This window comes from Pseudomyrmex gracilis, unplaced genomic scaffold (genome assembly GCF_002006095.1).
Source record: "Pseudomyrmex gracilis isolate BER0280 unplaced genomic scaffold, ASM200609v1 scaffold_30, whole genome shotgun sequence".
Lineage (NCBI taxonomy): Eukaryota > Metazoa > Arthropoda > Insecta > Hymenoptera > Formicidae > Pseudomyrmex > Pseudomyrmex gracilis.
In genome coordinates, this window is record NW_018020614.1 from 139,146 (window position 1) to 155,591 (window position 16,446).

Genomic DNA, 16,446 nt, shown 5'->3' on the forward strand with positions numbered 1-16,446 from the left:
ACCATTTTTCTGTATCGAATTAATTTACGTATCGTTTGATTTTTCACAGCAAAAATTTCTAGTTTTTTTTTATCTACTTGTTTTATTAAAATATATTTATTAAAAAATCAGGATAATTCCTCTCTCATAAAACTTGATAAAGTATTTAAAGATTTTCTGCCGTGCGCAATTAAGAAAAAAAATTGAATATTTTAAAAAGAAAATATGACTCTCTTAAAATAAAACGCGCTACAATGTTTCACAACCAATGTCTTTTTCTCTTGGATTTTCTCTCGGTTTTTTTTTGTTTCTTCTGCTTAAAAGAATCAACGCGGTCGTAGTCATTCAGAGTTTTTTTTTTCACCTCGACGTTTCTAATACGCATCAGCCTATTGGCTGCAAGCGCTCCGACTCTCGCTCGACAGCACCCCCGTCCTTCACCCTCCTCTTTATTCGCCGGAGCAGCTTTATCCCCGCCGCCGTTGGATGCAATTTTAATCCCGAATTCCAAGAAAATTACCTTGCCGTCAGAGCTGTTTAAGGGGGTACTAGATGAGATTGCCTCTGTTACCTGTCAGCCAGCTTGACATATACTATATTATGCAGCTGGCTGTTCGAACTAGTCTTGAGATTATTCTCTAATTTAAATTTCTATTTTCCTTTCGCACAACCGCGCGCAGCCACCATGCGCTGAGAGCGTTTTAACGGGGGAAAAGGATGAATTTTAGAGAGCCGCGGCTTCAAACACACTTTCGCAAACAAATAGGGGCGGCGATCGGACGGACCGCGCGTGGAGGTTGTATTTCCCGATGTTAAATTTTTTAATTGTATGTGCGCGTATATTATTGTAAACCACGAAAACTTTCCGCTTTTGTCGGACGAAACAAAACCCACGGCAGTTGTTAGTTACACGAGTTATAATTGGCCGCTAGAACGCGATGCGTACGTTCGTATATATCATTCGTATGGTTGTTATATGTAGATACATGTATATATATATATATATATATAAATAACATTATGGCGAAAAACAAATGCCCACCTACCTGTAACGATGCGCGGGGAATCGCGTGTCCTCGTAACAAAAGGGATCACATCCACGTCGATTGAAGAAATAATGGTAAAGGCTAATGGATCGACAACGCCGAACAAAAATGTTGTTTATTTACGACCAAGTTTTTGTTTATTTCAACAACGATGAATTCTCCCTCAGTGATTGCGCTATCTTCGCTGCGAAGAGATGGTAAGGGAATTCTTAGAAATATTCAGAACTTTTCTCTCTCAAAGTAAAACTTTTCGATATCGATTCACTGCGCGCGAACAAAAGCGATGACTTCCTCTCCGGCAATGTAACGGCAATGTAAAATCGATGAGAGACGCGATACGATGCGTTCAGTAATGAAAAGTACAATTGTTTAATAATAATAGTAACAATAACGACTTTATTGCCACATACATAAATAACTGGACATGGCCGATGTACAGCGTACAAGCTGGATCGCAATCCGATCCGGTTGCGTCAAACTACGTTCGTTCGCATTCTCACACGCCTCGCGCTCTCTCACACTGAACTTTCTTTCTCTCTTTCTCTCCCTTTCTCTCCCTTAACGGGCGACATCACGCGCAGCCCGATGCAGCCGTCGCTCTACTTACAACAACGCTTCTACTTTTTTTTTTTTTTTGTATCGGGGCACGGGGGAGAGGAGGAAGGGTGAGGGTAAACAGACACCGCGTTTAGAAGTAAGCGATTTGCGAGGAGTAATCACCCTGAAAGGATCTCCCCCGCGCGATCTCCCGTGTGTGCGGACTCGCGGGAGCTACCGACGATTTTGCCTACAAGTGGTTTTACGCCCACGCAAGGCGTGTACAGGGTACGAAGTACTAGAAAGTATCGAACGAAGGATGCGCGGCAAAGGTGCTACAACATGGGATGGGAACGAAAACGTAAAGCGAGGAGTATCGAGGATCTTTTATTCGATTTGTATCGGGCACCGCGCTCGACGAAGCGTTTCATCTGTGCGCGACAACGTCTCAGATTCGTATCTCCTTTTTTGTTTTTTTTTGTTTTCTTTTTTTTTTTTAATCTGTCTATTTATTAGCACAGTGTCAACGTCGCGTCTGCGTCTCGTATGTATTTAGCGCCAAACGCAGTCGCCCGAGTTTTTGCATATCTCTTTTTACACAATCTCGTTTCAAACTTAAAATACGAAGAAGAAGTTTGCAGCGCCAAACGTTCAGCGCCAAACGAGCGGAGATGAGAATTCGGTCCTTTGAGATGCGCACCGCGCGCGGTGCAGCGTCGACGACGAGTGTGTCAGCGTATACATACAGTTTACATACAGTTAGTTTTCACTTGCGCGAGTAATGTAAATTTCTGTTTTTTTGTTTTTGCAATAAATAACGTTTTTGGTTTGCTCTTGAATATATTTGTGTGTTATCGACGCCGCATATTTTGGAAACTAACTGTACGATCTTGTTCGCAGTACACCACAGAAATCCGGTCCCTGTTGGTCGGCGAATTCCCGATGGACGCTCCTGGGAGGATCCTCCGACACACCGTCGGGGAAAATGTACAAGTTTGAGCCGAATCCGCCAAACAAGCGAGCGGCGCCTGCCTCGGAACGCCGAGGAAAACATCGCGCTAGTATGACACCACCACACAACACACACACCAACACACACGAACACACACATGCACACGAGGAACTTTAGCGAGAATCGCCCTTTCTTCTTTTCCATGCGTCACGCTGACCAACGGCGCGGCGCGGGAGAAAAAGTTGAAAGGGAAGACTCCGCTGAATATGTCGCTCCGAGGATATATTCTTCTGAAGAGGGAATTTTCCGAATGCCCGCGAATCCGAGGGAATTTTTCCGGTCGGTGGTTAGGATCTCGCGAGAATTTTTCTTTATGTATGTACGCGCGCAACACAACAGAACCCGCGTTCTCCGCTTGACGCGCGCGTTTATTCGCGCATATCTCTCAGATGCGCGGCCGGATGGTTCTTCAAGAACATTCTCAAGAGAGAGAACTGATGCTTTATAAACACAAGATTAACTTTCGATTATTTTCTTACGCGAAAACTCGACTGAACCTTGACTGAATCGTAAATAAAAAAAAAAAAAAAAAACACCATGAGAGACACCGTGGCGCAACCAAAACGCAATTCCGTTTAATTAATTCACACAGACGCCGCTCGTTTGGCAACCAGATCAGACTCCCAAATATAGATTCTCAAATATAACGCGTAGCACTTGAAAAGCCTCACTAAAAGCTTTATCGGCCGCTCACCGCATTTTGTCGAAAAAATAACGCGCGTCGAGAACAATCAATTTACCTTAGGCTACGTCGACAGTGTTTTCCTCTCGTCACGAGGCGTCGCGAGTAATATCCTGACGCACGTCGCGCGCTCGACGTCCTCGCCCTCGTTCGGCGCGGTGGATTTTTTTTTTTCGTTTGATATCATATTTGTAGTGTTCCATGAAAGGCCTCGTCCCCGATCGCGCCGATCGCGGCACGGTCTTCTCTTCCTTTCCTCTCTTTCTTATCGCTAATCACCGCGACTCGTCACCACAGTAATGTTCGTCACGATTGCCTAAACAAATATTTAATCGCGATACATCGTCGCGATACACTCCAACCCGAGTTGTGTCATATTAGCAAATCGACTTGTCGGCCTGACAACTACCCTCGGGCCTTGCGAGAAACAGTTTGCCGCTCGCACACGCACACAGTTGATAGATGCTGGTCTCCCTCTGACTCTGATGAGCGGACGAGGACGATCTGCCCGTGTGCTGCTGCTGCTCCCTGGACGAGTGCCCTTGCACCGGGATCGCCGTCTTCAGACCCTTCATGTAGACGGACTTGGCGTCGAGCCTGATGGCCCCGTGAGCGCTGTGCAGGTTCATGTCGGTCAGACAGGTCGCCGAGATCTCATTCGCCCATGACTCGATCACCACTTGCTGAGGAGCGGCGATCTTCAACGATCTCGTGGCTGACTCGAGCCTGCGGCGTAATAACAAAAAAAAAAAACATAAAACACATCGCCATGTAATTACTTGTTTTTGCGAACGTTATACAATAATTACTTATCCGTTTTTTGTACAAGTTTGAGACTTAGAAATCTATAATTTTTAAGCAAGTGAAATTATATACACAAAAGTTATGTAAAAAACAATTAATTTCAGAAATAAAAAAAATATGTAAACATTTCATTTGTTTGCGCGAACATTCGGTTTTAACTCCGATCTTGCATAGTTAAATTTCAAATTTTACGCTCGCGCGCGCGACACGATGTAACCGTGTGTGTTTTTGGTAACGCGATTGAGAGCAAAACACGGATAAACCGCGTTTATAAACATTGCCCGATGAGCCGCGGTGGCGCGTATATACTCGTACACCTCAATTTCACTGCATTACGTTCCAACAATGACGCGGATTACACCGTAAATCTCTGATGTGCCCGTAAACCATCGTATTATATCCAAGTATTCTGGCAACGGAGGTAATATCTGTATTGACTCTCGTGGCCCCCGAAGTCGAACTCGCGCGCAATAATCGATTCTCGCTTCCGCGCGCGCGGAGATGGTGGCGGTGGTCCACAGATTTCGTCCCGCCATCCCGCTCGCTTTTGCCGCACTCTCCGCCACCTTATTCCGCCACAGTCTTCCACCCTCCTCCCTTCTCTCTGCCCTCTCTCCTCTCGTCCCATGCCTGCCTCTTCGAGAACGTAGGATCCGCGGTATTTCATATCTGGCGCAAATCCAATCCTATGAATATAATTTTCCGCGCGAGCAAAGTTTTATTGTAATCGTAAATCCGTCCGTAAATTGCCCGGCGCTATCAATAACCGCGATGTGGCGGTACAACTCCGTTCCTTCTGCGCCTCCCCTTCTTCTTTTCCTCCCCCCCCTCCCTCGCTACCTTTCCGCCCGTTGTTCTGTCTTCTCTCTTCCGTCTTTGGTCGCCACGGCGTTCGCAAGAATCTCGATCTCTTCGTAATACACCGCGAGGTGACATGAAGACGAAAGGACGACGGCGCGGAGTGAGAGGGTTTTTAAAGAGAACCGTGGCAGAGCTCGCTTGGATGGAACGATCGGTGGAAAGAGAGAGAGAGAGAAGTCGGCCATTTCCGACGAGGAAACGACTTCTTTTGCGAAGAGACGAAACGTCACTACAATGCGATATTATTCGGTCGTATTATACGAACAAAGAAGGATCGATCGGCGTCTCATATCGTTTATTATTAGCCAACGCGCCGCGTTCCTAAAATATATTCGCGCAACGACCTATGAAATTTATGATTTTTCCCGAACAGAATGTGCAGTGTATGTGTACACGCGCGCGCGCGCACTGACGGACTGAACTATTTTTGCGACTTAAAACGCTGTCCGATTTAAAACGCTATTTGACCTCGGTCCGTTAAACTCCATACATAGCTGTCGGACTATATTTTGGTAATCGCTACTTGCCGCAGTATTAATTATGTGTGCGAACGGAGTACATGCATTTTCATGCAGTCGAGATTCGTACAATGAATATTTACGATCGCAAATAGTTGTGTAATTGCATTGTGTTATTTGAACAGAATAACATTTAGAGATTGTATAAATAATATGCGCAATCACATGAAAATAACAATATGCACACAAATAATCAGATTGTAATTTGCTAGAAAAATCTAATTCACAAAAATGTGCGATCCCTGTTTTTCTCTCATCGAAGAATAATATTCGTGAATATATATAATTTTTATACCTGAGACCGCGACCCGATTCTCCCCTCACTATCGGAGTCTGCACGCTACCCTGAAAAACTGCACCTCCGTCACCGGTCACCCTCAATATTTCCGCCCCGACGATAACCTGTTTTTTGTCCGCGGAGAAGAGCAATCCTCCTTGAGGATCTGTTATTCGGAAGCTCCGGGACACGCAGTCGACCCGATCCTCTCCTGAAAGCAGAATCCAACCGAGTGCGCGCTTAAACTTATGTTTAATTAAAAAAAAAAATCAAAGCGATTGTTGCATTACTTTATATTTCCTAATAGATGTTTATATGTTTTTTGTATATTTCTTTAGATAATATAAATTTACATCTCTTGATGCGCGAGTTGTATAAAAAAAAAAAAAAAAAAAAACGCAGACTGTTGCGCTTAAACACTACCTTTAAGTATGGACTTACCGACTGTTAATCGCGCCAGGAGCCGTCCGTCGTGGGATCGCGCGGATGCCGTAAAATTACTCCACGATTCTAGCACCAGGTTTTTGCCTCTTCGAGATCTCAAGCTGGAGGCCACGAGAGCGTCTAACACGGCAGCTTGACCTCTCAGCTCGATTCCCCCAGGCACCACTTTTAGCGAACCGATACCTTCCTGAAAGAAAAGGAAATGACTGTCAGGACAGGGAGAGAGAGAACGAACCCATCGAATCTCTTTCTAGGTCTCGCTATAACATGGCTCGATAAAAATAGAGCCGTACTCTTCGTCGGGATTTATTGCTCCACCCCCTCTCCTCCCTCTTGTACATCCATTCTATTTTCCATCAAATTGACAGCTGACTCAGAGACTTTTCGTACTCTATAAATTTCATTTCTCAACCGAAAGAGAGAGACGCGATACATGTATTTATTTATATCACGTTTTCTCTGGAGAAATAATTCTTCGATTAGTTTTTTTTTTTTTTTTTTTTTTTTCTATTGGAAGAGGAATCCGGTTACATTTACCGCGTACGTAATATAAGTCATCGAAATAAAGAACGAAGACGATAAGACAGTGTGTAATAAACCAAGACCGATCTAAGGAGACGCTTCCTGATGTATATATCGTTTTGCCGCGCAAAGCCGGAATTTATTAAAATCGGACCGGGCGCGCACGTCGGGGAAGCCTCGTAATATCGATATCTTCGAGATCGAGTGAGCGCGCCGCACCGCGTCGTATCGCTCGTATCGTAAAATAAAATAATATACTCCATTACTGTGTCGGGTTTCGCAGCGTGGCGATATTAAGTATCGACGGCACCCGCCATTATTGCCACTTCAGACGGCTGAATTATAAATACGGCGATGAGCTACGTGCGGGGTTACGCGCGGTGATCCATTGTGCCCGTTCGTTTGAAATATCTGCCGTAATATCCGAAACAGTGGCGTAGGCAGAATTTTATTTTACTGCGGGATATATATCTCTCTTTTTCTTTCCGTCCCTCTTTCTCTTTCTCCTCACGCGAATCCCGCCCTCCCCTCCCTGTATCGAGCGAAGAAGGATGGGCGGCCGCGCCGCCGGAGAGTTTCGGGACGAAAGGAGAAAAACACTATAAAGTAGACACATTGCGCGTTTTGCATTCATCTCGTAAACTTCGGCTGTTCTCCTACCTGGGGGACTTACGCGGAAAGTGCAACTTTGCATTTACGAAATAGTTTTAGCCGCGCGTATAATTGCGATCGAACTTCGATACACCGCGCGGCTGGCGTGAGAAGACGCGCGCGCACGTTCAAACGGGACGCGAAAATAAATTTTATTTCTCTCTCTCTCTCTCTCTCTCTTTGCGAAATTTTATATTAATCGTTAAAAACATAAAACAAATGTAAAACTTTATTTATCTCGCTTCGGACGTGGCGATTATTGAAGTGAAAATTACGGGGAAAAGTAGAATTAATCAAAATCGAACTTGAAGCTCTTCCTCACTGTTGCGTCAGTCATTCAAATACAACTGTAAAATTGTCGAAAACGGTTTGGAGTTAAATTCCCGTAGTGGATCTCGTGCGCGTCAATGTGGCGAAAATGGGTTACACATCGCTCTTTAACCTTTTGCGCGCGCGATATATGAGCGTAGTTCGACAAAGCAACGGACCGTCGATTGCATTCTTCATGTTAACGCACGTGAAACGTATACGCGCGGGCGTATTTTAATATCGCCTCGCGGAAAGCGAGAATATATTTTTGTAGCGAAGCCGGTTGCGCGTGCGCGCGCGCGCGCACACACACACACACACACAATCTGCGCGAAACGTCAGAAACAATTTTCCAACAGACATTTAAGCTTGGCAAATTTCCATGTCGCCGTCGTCGACCCGTCTCGTTGCGCGCGTCTTTAAAATACCCGTTGCGGTAAAACAGCCCCGTCTTCCGTCCACATTGGTTTCCGATGATTGGCCGCTCGATCGAAAGCAATAGCCACCGGACTCTGTTCACTTATTATCACAACCGGGAAAGAAGAGAGAGTCCACGGGTTGTCCGAACTGGTTTAACCTCCGTTCGAAGAGCGAACTCTATTTCGGGATTTTTTCTCTTTTTTTTTTTTTTTTTTAATCGAACATCACGGGAGGCCGAATATTTGCACACACGTACACACCGCGGCGACGAAACGATAGGGATAATTTCCGCCTCTAATCGAGAAGCCGGCGGGACGACAGTTTAATTGTCGCAAATATATACGACGACTTTTTCGACTTGGAATTTAATTCTGTCTCGCGCATGTATTTTTTTAGAAAGAAAAAAAGGAGGGAGGAAGAGATCTAAATCATACTTGTGTTTTCGGGCAAATAGAATAAATGTTTCACGTCCACTGAGAGAAAGCAAATAATTCCCGGAGAAATATCGTCGAGATAAATAACAGTCATTTTCATTAGAAAATAAAAAAAATAAAATAAAATAAAATTTGGTTCTTTTTTATTTTTGTGTTTCTCGTTGAATTAGCAAACTACCATTGAGTTTTTCACACGCTGCGCTTGTGTACAGATTTCAAATATTCGCACATCCCACATGTTTAATGATTAAATAGACATGAAATTTCAAACATTCAATCGCGAAAATATTTTATGCTGCGCGATATAATATATATATATGTGCATATATGTATATATGTATATATACATACATATATGTATATTCAGTCATTAAGTATAACATTGAAATAGATGATTGAAATTAAATTATTATTTTGCATAGATAATTACATTAAGAAAATGAACGAATTTCACGTAGATCCTTTAATGACCGTTTTATGCGGTTCACGTATATATCATTTTGCTAATATTACAATAAGTATCGTGTCTTCAATACAATTCGTCATTGTGACGCTATAAATGTCGAGATTTCACGGAAAACGTGTGACCGTCAGATTTCGCTAAGTGCCAGTTTCGAGATCGCGGTTTAAACACTCATTCGTGGAGTTTCCTGGTATCAGTCCGAATGCGATCCACGACAGAGAGGTGGACGATGCGAGAGAGAGAGGAGAGAAACGGAGGTTGGTTGCCGAGCCAGCGGCACTCGATTAGCCAAATCGTTCGGAAAACGATACGATCTCTTTGCTCTCTACTTAACCGTAACCGTAAACTCCAATAGCGTTCGCGGTGAGCGGGCGAAGAAGAAACAGAGAAGAGACACGATCATGTGGAGAAAATGAGAAGAAATGTGGAACGCGAGAGAAGCAGAGAAAGAGAGAAAGAAGAGAGACTTGCAATGAAAATGGCAAAAAAAACCGCAAGCGCGAGAAAGCGAGCAAAGAAAGCGAAAGACGAATGAGAAGAAGAAAGAAACCGAGAGAGAGAGAGAGAGAAAGAGAGAGAGAAAGAGTAACTACGGCTGCACCTGTTTCTAGGAATCACCAGACGGTCTTGAGAAACCTCCGCAGTCGAAGGGGATCGCCCAATCGTGGCGGTGAGAACGAGCGCGGCTAGTAGTAAAAGTAATCTACCGTCAGACAGGTATCATTAAGTCCGAGGCTTTATACCCTTTTTATCTCGTTGTCTGTCGACCGTTGATAAGAGGATTTAAGTGACAATAAAACATATCGAACCTCTTGGCCCTCTTTTGCAGCGCAAAAACACGATATTTTTCTTGAGCTCTTTGTTACAAAATTTTGAAAAAGGGAGAAACAAAAGACATGAAATAAAACAAAAGCAAAAATCCGCGGAATTTTAGCCGCGCGGTTAAATTTGGAAATCAAACCGCTGCGCGACCATATTTTCTTCGTATCGATGCAATCGTCGGCGGTCGTCGCGACGTCATCAAGTATTTATCGTGTCGGAAAATTGCACGATGTGACCGTGATTAACAGATTTTCCGGCCGTGTCGAAATCAATTCGCGCGGCGCTCGGATGACGAATTTGTACGCGCCGCGTTCGGGCAAAAAACAAAGCTGTTCCGCTTTGTCATCTCGGCAACGCCGGTTACTCGCATTTGAATTCTTCCGGAATAACGAACGATTTGCGGAGAGAGGGAGCGAAGGATCGAGACGGCGCGGTATCGGTTGCGGCACCGTAATGAAATCCAAATAACACCCCTTGTAAGCGTATATCATCGTAACGACGCCTCGGCTCGACGTTACTCGGCTGGTCGTCGTCCATAAATTAATACAAAGCGCGTTATTTACAAGGATTACAAAGGCGTTCCGTCTCCGCCTTGCTGCGCCTCGCTCTCTCTCTCGTCCTTCCTCTCTTCCTTTTACATTCCTCTTTCTCTCTTCTCCTTTGATCCGACTTGTTCTTTCGATTTTTCATCGAGATAAAGGTGAGACATGCCAGCTAAAAGATCCCGCTGTATATTCTTCTAAAAAGTAGCGCATGTCGCGGCGCGGAGGAATGCCTTATTTTTGTCTATTATACTTTTCTGTCTTTCAGTTCAACTGGCATCATCGCGCGCAATTCGTCGGGAACGTTTCTCGTCCTTCGATCAGTCGGCACACGCGAGCGATTGAAAATAGAGGGAACAGAGAAACCTGAGAAAACAAACCGTTTTCAGAGAATACGCACTTCTGAAATTCAAATTGACGAGCATAATTGCTTGCGATTCGCTTTCTCGAATAATTTTGCGTTTTATTGATGTGTTTTTCTAAAAAAAAAAAATTTAATTCGTTCGAATAAAAAAGTCCGATCTAAGATCTCAATAACATATTATTGTCGCGACTGTTTTATGTTTTAAAACTTTTGAAGAAACCGGAGAGTCATGCACGTTTTCGCGAAGCGTGACCCATTTTGTTAACTTTATTCAACAAAAATTATTTTTGAGGTTCCGGTAGATGCGTTCTCGATATTATTTCAAATTCCGCCGAAAAGCAACAGCGTACATCCAAGAATATATTTTCTAAATTGCTTTAACATAAATTTACATCCGTATGAAATTCACGCCGGGGAAGCGCAGTCAGATTTCACTGCGATGAATTTCGTTTCCCCGCAGATGAATAGAAGCCGGGGCGCGTTGAAGCGAACGCCATTTTGGCGAACCGATTCGCGTGAACATCTCATTTCGCGAAGGAGCGAAAATTACATATCCGGCGAGAGGTATCGCGCGTGTTCGCGCGCTGACACGACGGATTGCGAGAGGAAGAAAAAAACTCTATCGCGAAACGAAAAAAACATCCAGTTCTCCTTTAATTAAACCGTTATCGATCTCCAACATTGCGCGATAAAAGAGCATCGACGGTGATTCCCAAATTACGCGCAATTAATTCCCAGTGTAACATGTACCGCGTCTCTCTGTTTTTAATTACACACAACTGGCCGGAGAGAGGTCGTTATCAAAAATAATAATCGTTAGTCCTTACTCGTATGTGTGTGTGTGTGTGTGTGCGCGCGCGCACGCGCGTGCGCGTATGTGCGAGCAAAACACGCGTTAACATTCGCGTGAGTTTGCGCGACCGCAACGTTGATGGGTTAACCCACACAATGCGTATACTTTCCGTGACAGACAGCCGTACGTTTCTCGCGCTTTCACACGTACGCGCTCCGCCGCGGATGCGCGCCGCCGCCGCCGCCGTCGGTGATTATATATACATATGCACGTGCGCGAGCTATTACATATATGTGCATATACATATATATATATACAATATACATGTATACCCACACACGTGTGCGCCGCCACGCTAATGCACCTCACGTAATTATCCCGAGCCGGACCGACTACGGGAGTAGAGTCACGCCTAACTTCTGCGCCGCGAGTAATCCGACTCTGAACCGACCTGTCATCGTCTCCTCTACACATCTCGGGGGAATGCCCGGCAAATAAACCCCCCTTTGGCGGCCATAACCGAATCCGAAGTCTATTCCCTTTCTCTCTCTCTCTCTCTCTTTCGCGCGCGCGCGTCACCTCCGCGACATCGCAATTTCGTGTTATTTTACCGCGCGACGATGCGGGGATTAAATGGTGGCCTCCCGACAACGCGCCTTCTGAGGATTAACTCGCCGCGTTTCTGGACGACTTCGTTCAGGTCATTATCGCGCGCGTTGCCGGCAAAATCGACAGGAGGATTATTCGCTCCGGAAGCGCGACGTCGCGCGTATGTGCGCGTGTATGTATATATATCGGGTACTTTCCGTCCCGCTTGCGAACAAAGGTTAACACACGCGTCGTGAGTTTCCGCGACGTTGACAGAGCGTCACGTTTCGCACACCGTTTTGTCGTCGTCCGTTCTGTCCCTTTCCCGCTAATTTGAGTTAATAATTCTTGATATATTACACGGGGGGCTTGAACACACAAATGAAGCAAATTACTATTAAATATTAAATCAAGTAGAGTAATATTTAAAAAGAAAGTAGACACACAACTGCGAGAAGGAGATTCAGCTGGTCGTTGAAAATGTTAACCGGGACCTCGGCTACATTTATTCACGCGACAAATGTTGACGGAACGAGATGAGGAGGTAATAACGGCGCGTTAAACAGGGCGCAAGAAAGCGTGTCGCGTAACGAATGTCATCGTGAAGAGTTTCCCCGCCGGATTATTTTCCTTTTTTCGGAGATAACGAGCGAGCGCGTAGCGCCGCAACGGATGAGCTGACTCTGTTTTATTTACAATTTTATAGATACGTATATATATATATATATATATATATATATATATATATATGTATACATAAACGTATATATATATATATATTTTTTACACTAACGGCAACAATTATATAAAGACGAGACGGCCCTCGGGGCATCATTAATGCCGTTGCGCTTCTATTTTGCGAGATCCTCCCTTGTAATATTCCCACGCCGCTTCTCTCCGCGTCGTTCTTTTTTTTCAGCTTCGATATAATAATTCATTGTACTTGGCGTCCTTCTATTAACGTTCGTCACTCGAGAGGTCGCATTCAAATGAAAATCTCCCGTGAAATTTTCTCTCCCTTATAGATCGGTGCGGTACACGGCTCTTCCGCGGATTATACGATATACTATCGGAGTGGGTAGAGAAAAAGAGAGAGTAAGAGAGAGAGAGAGAGAGGAGAAGTAGAAACCTATAACCCCAATCTGGCATGTGACGTAGAGAACGGCGGGATCGGCGGGCGGGCGGTTCGAAATGGGAAATCGATAAAAATGCCGCGACGTCTGGCGTAATGCGACTGTCGAATTTAAATCTTCGCCGTGGCGATTTTTGTGGGACAAATATCGCTTTGTTGACTTTTGGCTCGCGGCAAGCCACGCTCGCGATCGGCGGATATGGAAAAGCGGAGTTACGCGACACGTGGGGAGCGAGATCTGAATTTATAGTTCATCGCGAGTGATTTGAACGCGCATGCGGAATATATTTCAAAAATTGTGTATTTCTTTCTCGTTATCTTTACGCCCCGCGACGGTTTGTGTGCAACAAACGCAACGGAACTAATTGATGACAACATCTGATAAAATATCCGATATAATAATTTTCGGTTGCGCAAATTATTATTTTTTGCGCGCGCACGAGATGGAAAGACGGTCGGTCAGTAATAGCAATTGCTCGCGTAGGAATCTTCATCATCGATTGATAAAGTATGGATTCTCCTTCATGGGAGGTTCGTACCAAGCCGGTCTCCCGTGGCTTGGTGCGAAATCCCTGGAAACAATAAACTTGTCTGTTCGGCCTTCCACACGAACCGACCTATAACCGCCACCACTAACGTACTACGGCACTGCTATACGTTCAAAATTCATGGCGCTATGCCCGCTATATTGCACTTGCACTTGGTGGCTAGGTGGCTATAATGGATATCCTTTAATACTAACACACCGTATGTACGTAACGTATACAAGGAACCACTCCGTGCTTGCGCATACACACACATGTGTACACATGTACGACATCTGTGACAAATTTTTGTCTTAGGTCAAGTTTCCGCCGCGTTCATCGTCAGTAATAATATCAAGAAAAGTGATTGTGATCATAATTAGTCGTCAGAAAAAAAATAACAGTCGTATTTTGACTTTGTGAAATATACACGGAATACAATTTTTCTCTCTTGTGCGTTTGAGACAGTCTACAGAACGTAATGAAAACGCGATAGAAGAAATCTTACCGCGAATCGTAATGTTTCTTTCGCGAGAATATCGACGTCATATGAAGAGTGAGATAGAGAGAGACAGAAAGAGAGAGGAGAGTACCGACTTTGTATGCGAAGATCTCACGGAGACGCGCGCGCGAATGTGCAACATAACTTGAGTGCGAGTGTTCATTTGGAGACATGAATCTCAATTGATTCCGTGTGGAAAGCACACTGCGCGAGAGGAGAGAGCCACCTAGCGCGCGCGAGTGCGGCAACGGGGAGGAGTGAAGGGGGAAATGTGCAATATGTATCTTCGCAGGGGGATGTAGGAAGGAATGTATATATACAGGTGAATTCTCTATGGATACACAAGGGTTATAGAGGGTGAGGTCCCGCAAGCGATATTAGGTGGAAGGGAGGCATCTGTTCGCTACGGCTGTGTGTGTGTGTGTGTGTGTATGTGTAAGCCGTTAGTGCCAATATAGCGTCCGTATACCACCCCGCCAGACATAACGTTTCGGGAGCTGTGTATTATATATTGTCCGTAATCGAAGATCTCTCTCCTAAGACCTGTCCACTTGATAGGAATGCCGAAAGACGATCCTCTCCCTTCTCCGAAGTATTGTGTGACACTCGAGCGCGACAATGCGACTTGATAGAAAAAAAAAAAAAAAACAAGCGCTTCTTTTTGCGTCGTGAAAAGGCGAGCGCAATCGACAAAATTCTTTTTTAACCGCAAGCGAGGAACAAAAACCTCGATTAAAACTTGCATTTGCATTGCGCGACGAAAAACAGCCGCATTAAAAAGTAACGAGATGAAAATTCTCGGATCGGTATAAAATATAGAGTTTATTCAAATTGTAAGAAGATTAGCAGCTCGAGAAAGATATCGAGCGCGTGGTTTAATTTTTATAAAACAAAAAAGCAGTCTGCGATTTTAATGTTGTCATTATTCGATGTCACTTTTTTTTTCGAGTTGTACTGCTGATATTTTTAATTCGCGAATGAATACATTTCGCCGCCACCGGGGAATGATAATTCGCTATACATATATCGCGCGACTATTAAACACAATCGCCAACATCGATGAAACCGGGCTTCATTAATAATGCGCTCCCGATCGAGAAGAGCTCTTTAATTAATTCCGCCAGGGCAAAAGTTTCGCTGTTACGGGAGCAAGGCGGTTTTCTTAATTGAGAAAAATGATTTAATTTCTTTGCGGTATCGTTCGCGGGATGAAGGAGGATGAAGACGTCTCTCGGCCGAGGGCGGTTGGTCGAGATGGGATAACTCAAGAGTGAAAAGAGAAGGCGGCGGGTGGAAGGGCAGACTCACATCAAATATGAATAGTCCGAGAGGATGGGCGGATAAAGACGGAGGGAGAAGTACGAGGGAGGGCATGAAATATTTCCCCGTTTCGCATCGCGCTTTCATTTGCCTACGAGCGTATAGAAGCGGAAAACTTCTGGATGTATCAACTAACTCTCGGAGTTTCCGGCTTGCTCGCCACATACAAACTCTCATCGCCACTGTGTGTGGCTCTCCGTCGATTTTTTTATCCGGTAACAAGTGTTACCGAAAATCGCGTTTTACAGAAAAGTCCCAGATTTCGCCGTGCGAGAAACCAACATTTTATTCAAACTTCATTTCACGGCGAAGCTTGACTACTTCTTTTAAGAGAGAACGAAAATACTGTTGCAATTATTTGCAGAAGATATTGCGAACGACTGCGCCTTTGCTCTTGCGAACGTTCGTTTTTTTGCGTCTTCATATACATACGACGGCGCAAAAAAACGAACGTTGGCAAGAATAAAAGCGCAGTCATGCGCATCACGGTATTTCAGAGAATGTTTCACTTCTTGCCGGTGCGGTTTTCGCAAGAGATGTTCTTCGTTATCACTTTTTACCTTCTTCAACGAAATCGGTTCATTTTAAATTGCACGAAAATATCGCGGCGTTTATATCACGTTTTATGCAATTTCAATTCGCTCGGTTGATCCGTTTATGTGGAGCCAAAAATCCCATCCGCCTCTTTGCGCGTAAAATTTCAACGTGCATCGCGCCGCACAAAATCACGTTCTTACTCTCGCAAGTGAGTATGCGAAACTGCTGCGCGCAAAAGCCGTATCCTCTGTATCCTCGCCGCCGCAGACTCGTCGGGCGAATTTTACATCGCAACTTTCCCACGTGAGATATTCCGGGGGGGGGGGGGGTTTACGTCGATTACACGCCGACGATGGCGATGGG

At 44.7% G+C, this 16,446-nt stretch overlaps 1 protein-coding gene across 5 annotated transcripts in view; it reads right to left on the reverse strand.

Moving 5' to 3' along the window:
• Positions 1-1,426: 1,426 nt before the first annotated feature.
• Positions 1,427-16,446, reverse strand: part of LOC109852529 (zeta-sarcoglycan) — a 195,545-nt gene continuing 180,525 nt past the window's right edge. For all 5 annotated transcript variants that reach the window (XM_020423751.1, XM_020423755.1, XM_020423752.1 and 2 more), the window contains 3 exons: positions 6,158-6,347; positions 5,735-5,927; positions 1,427-3,982 (listed from right to left, as the gene is read on the reverse strand). In XM_020423751.1, the coding sequence (XP_020279340.1) occupies positions 3,634-3,982; positions 5,735-5,927; positions 6,158-6,347 (732 nt within the window). In that variant the 3' untranslated portion in view covers positions 1,427-3,633. The remainder of the gene's footprint in view (positions 3,983-5,734; positions 5,928-6,157; positions 6,348-16,446) is intronic.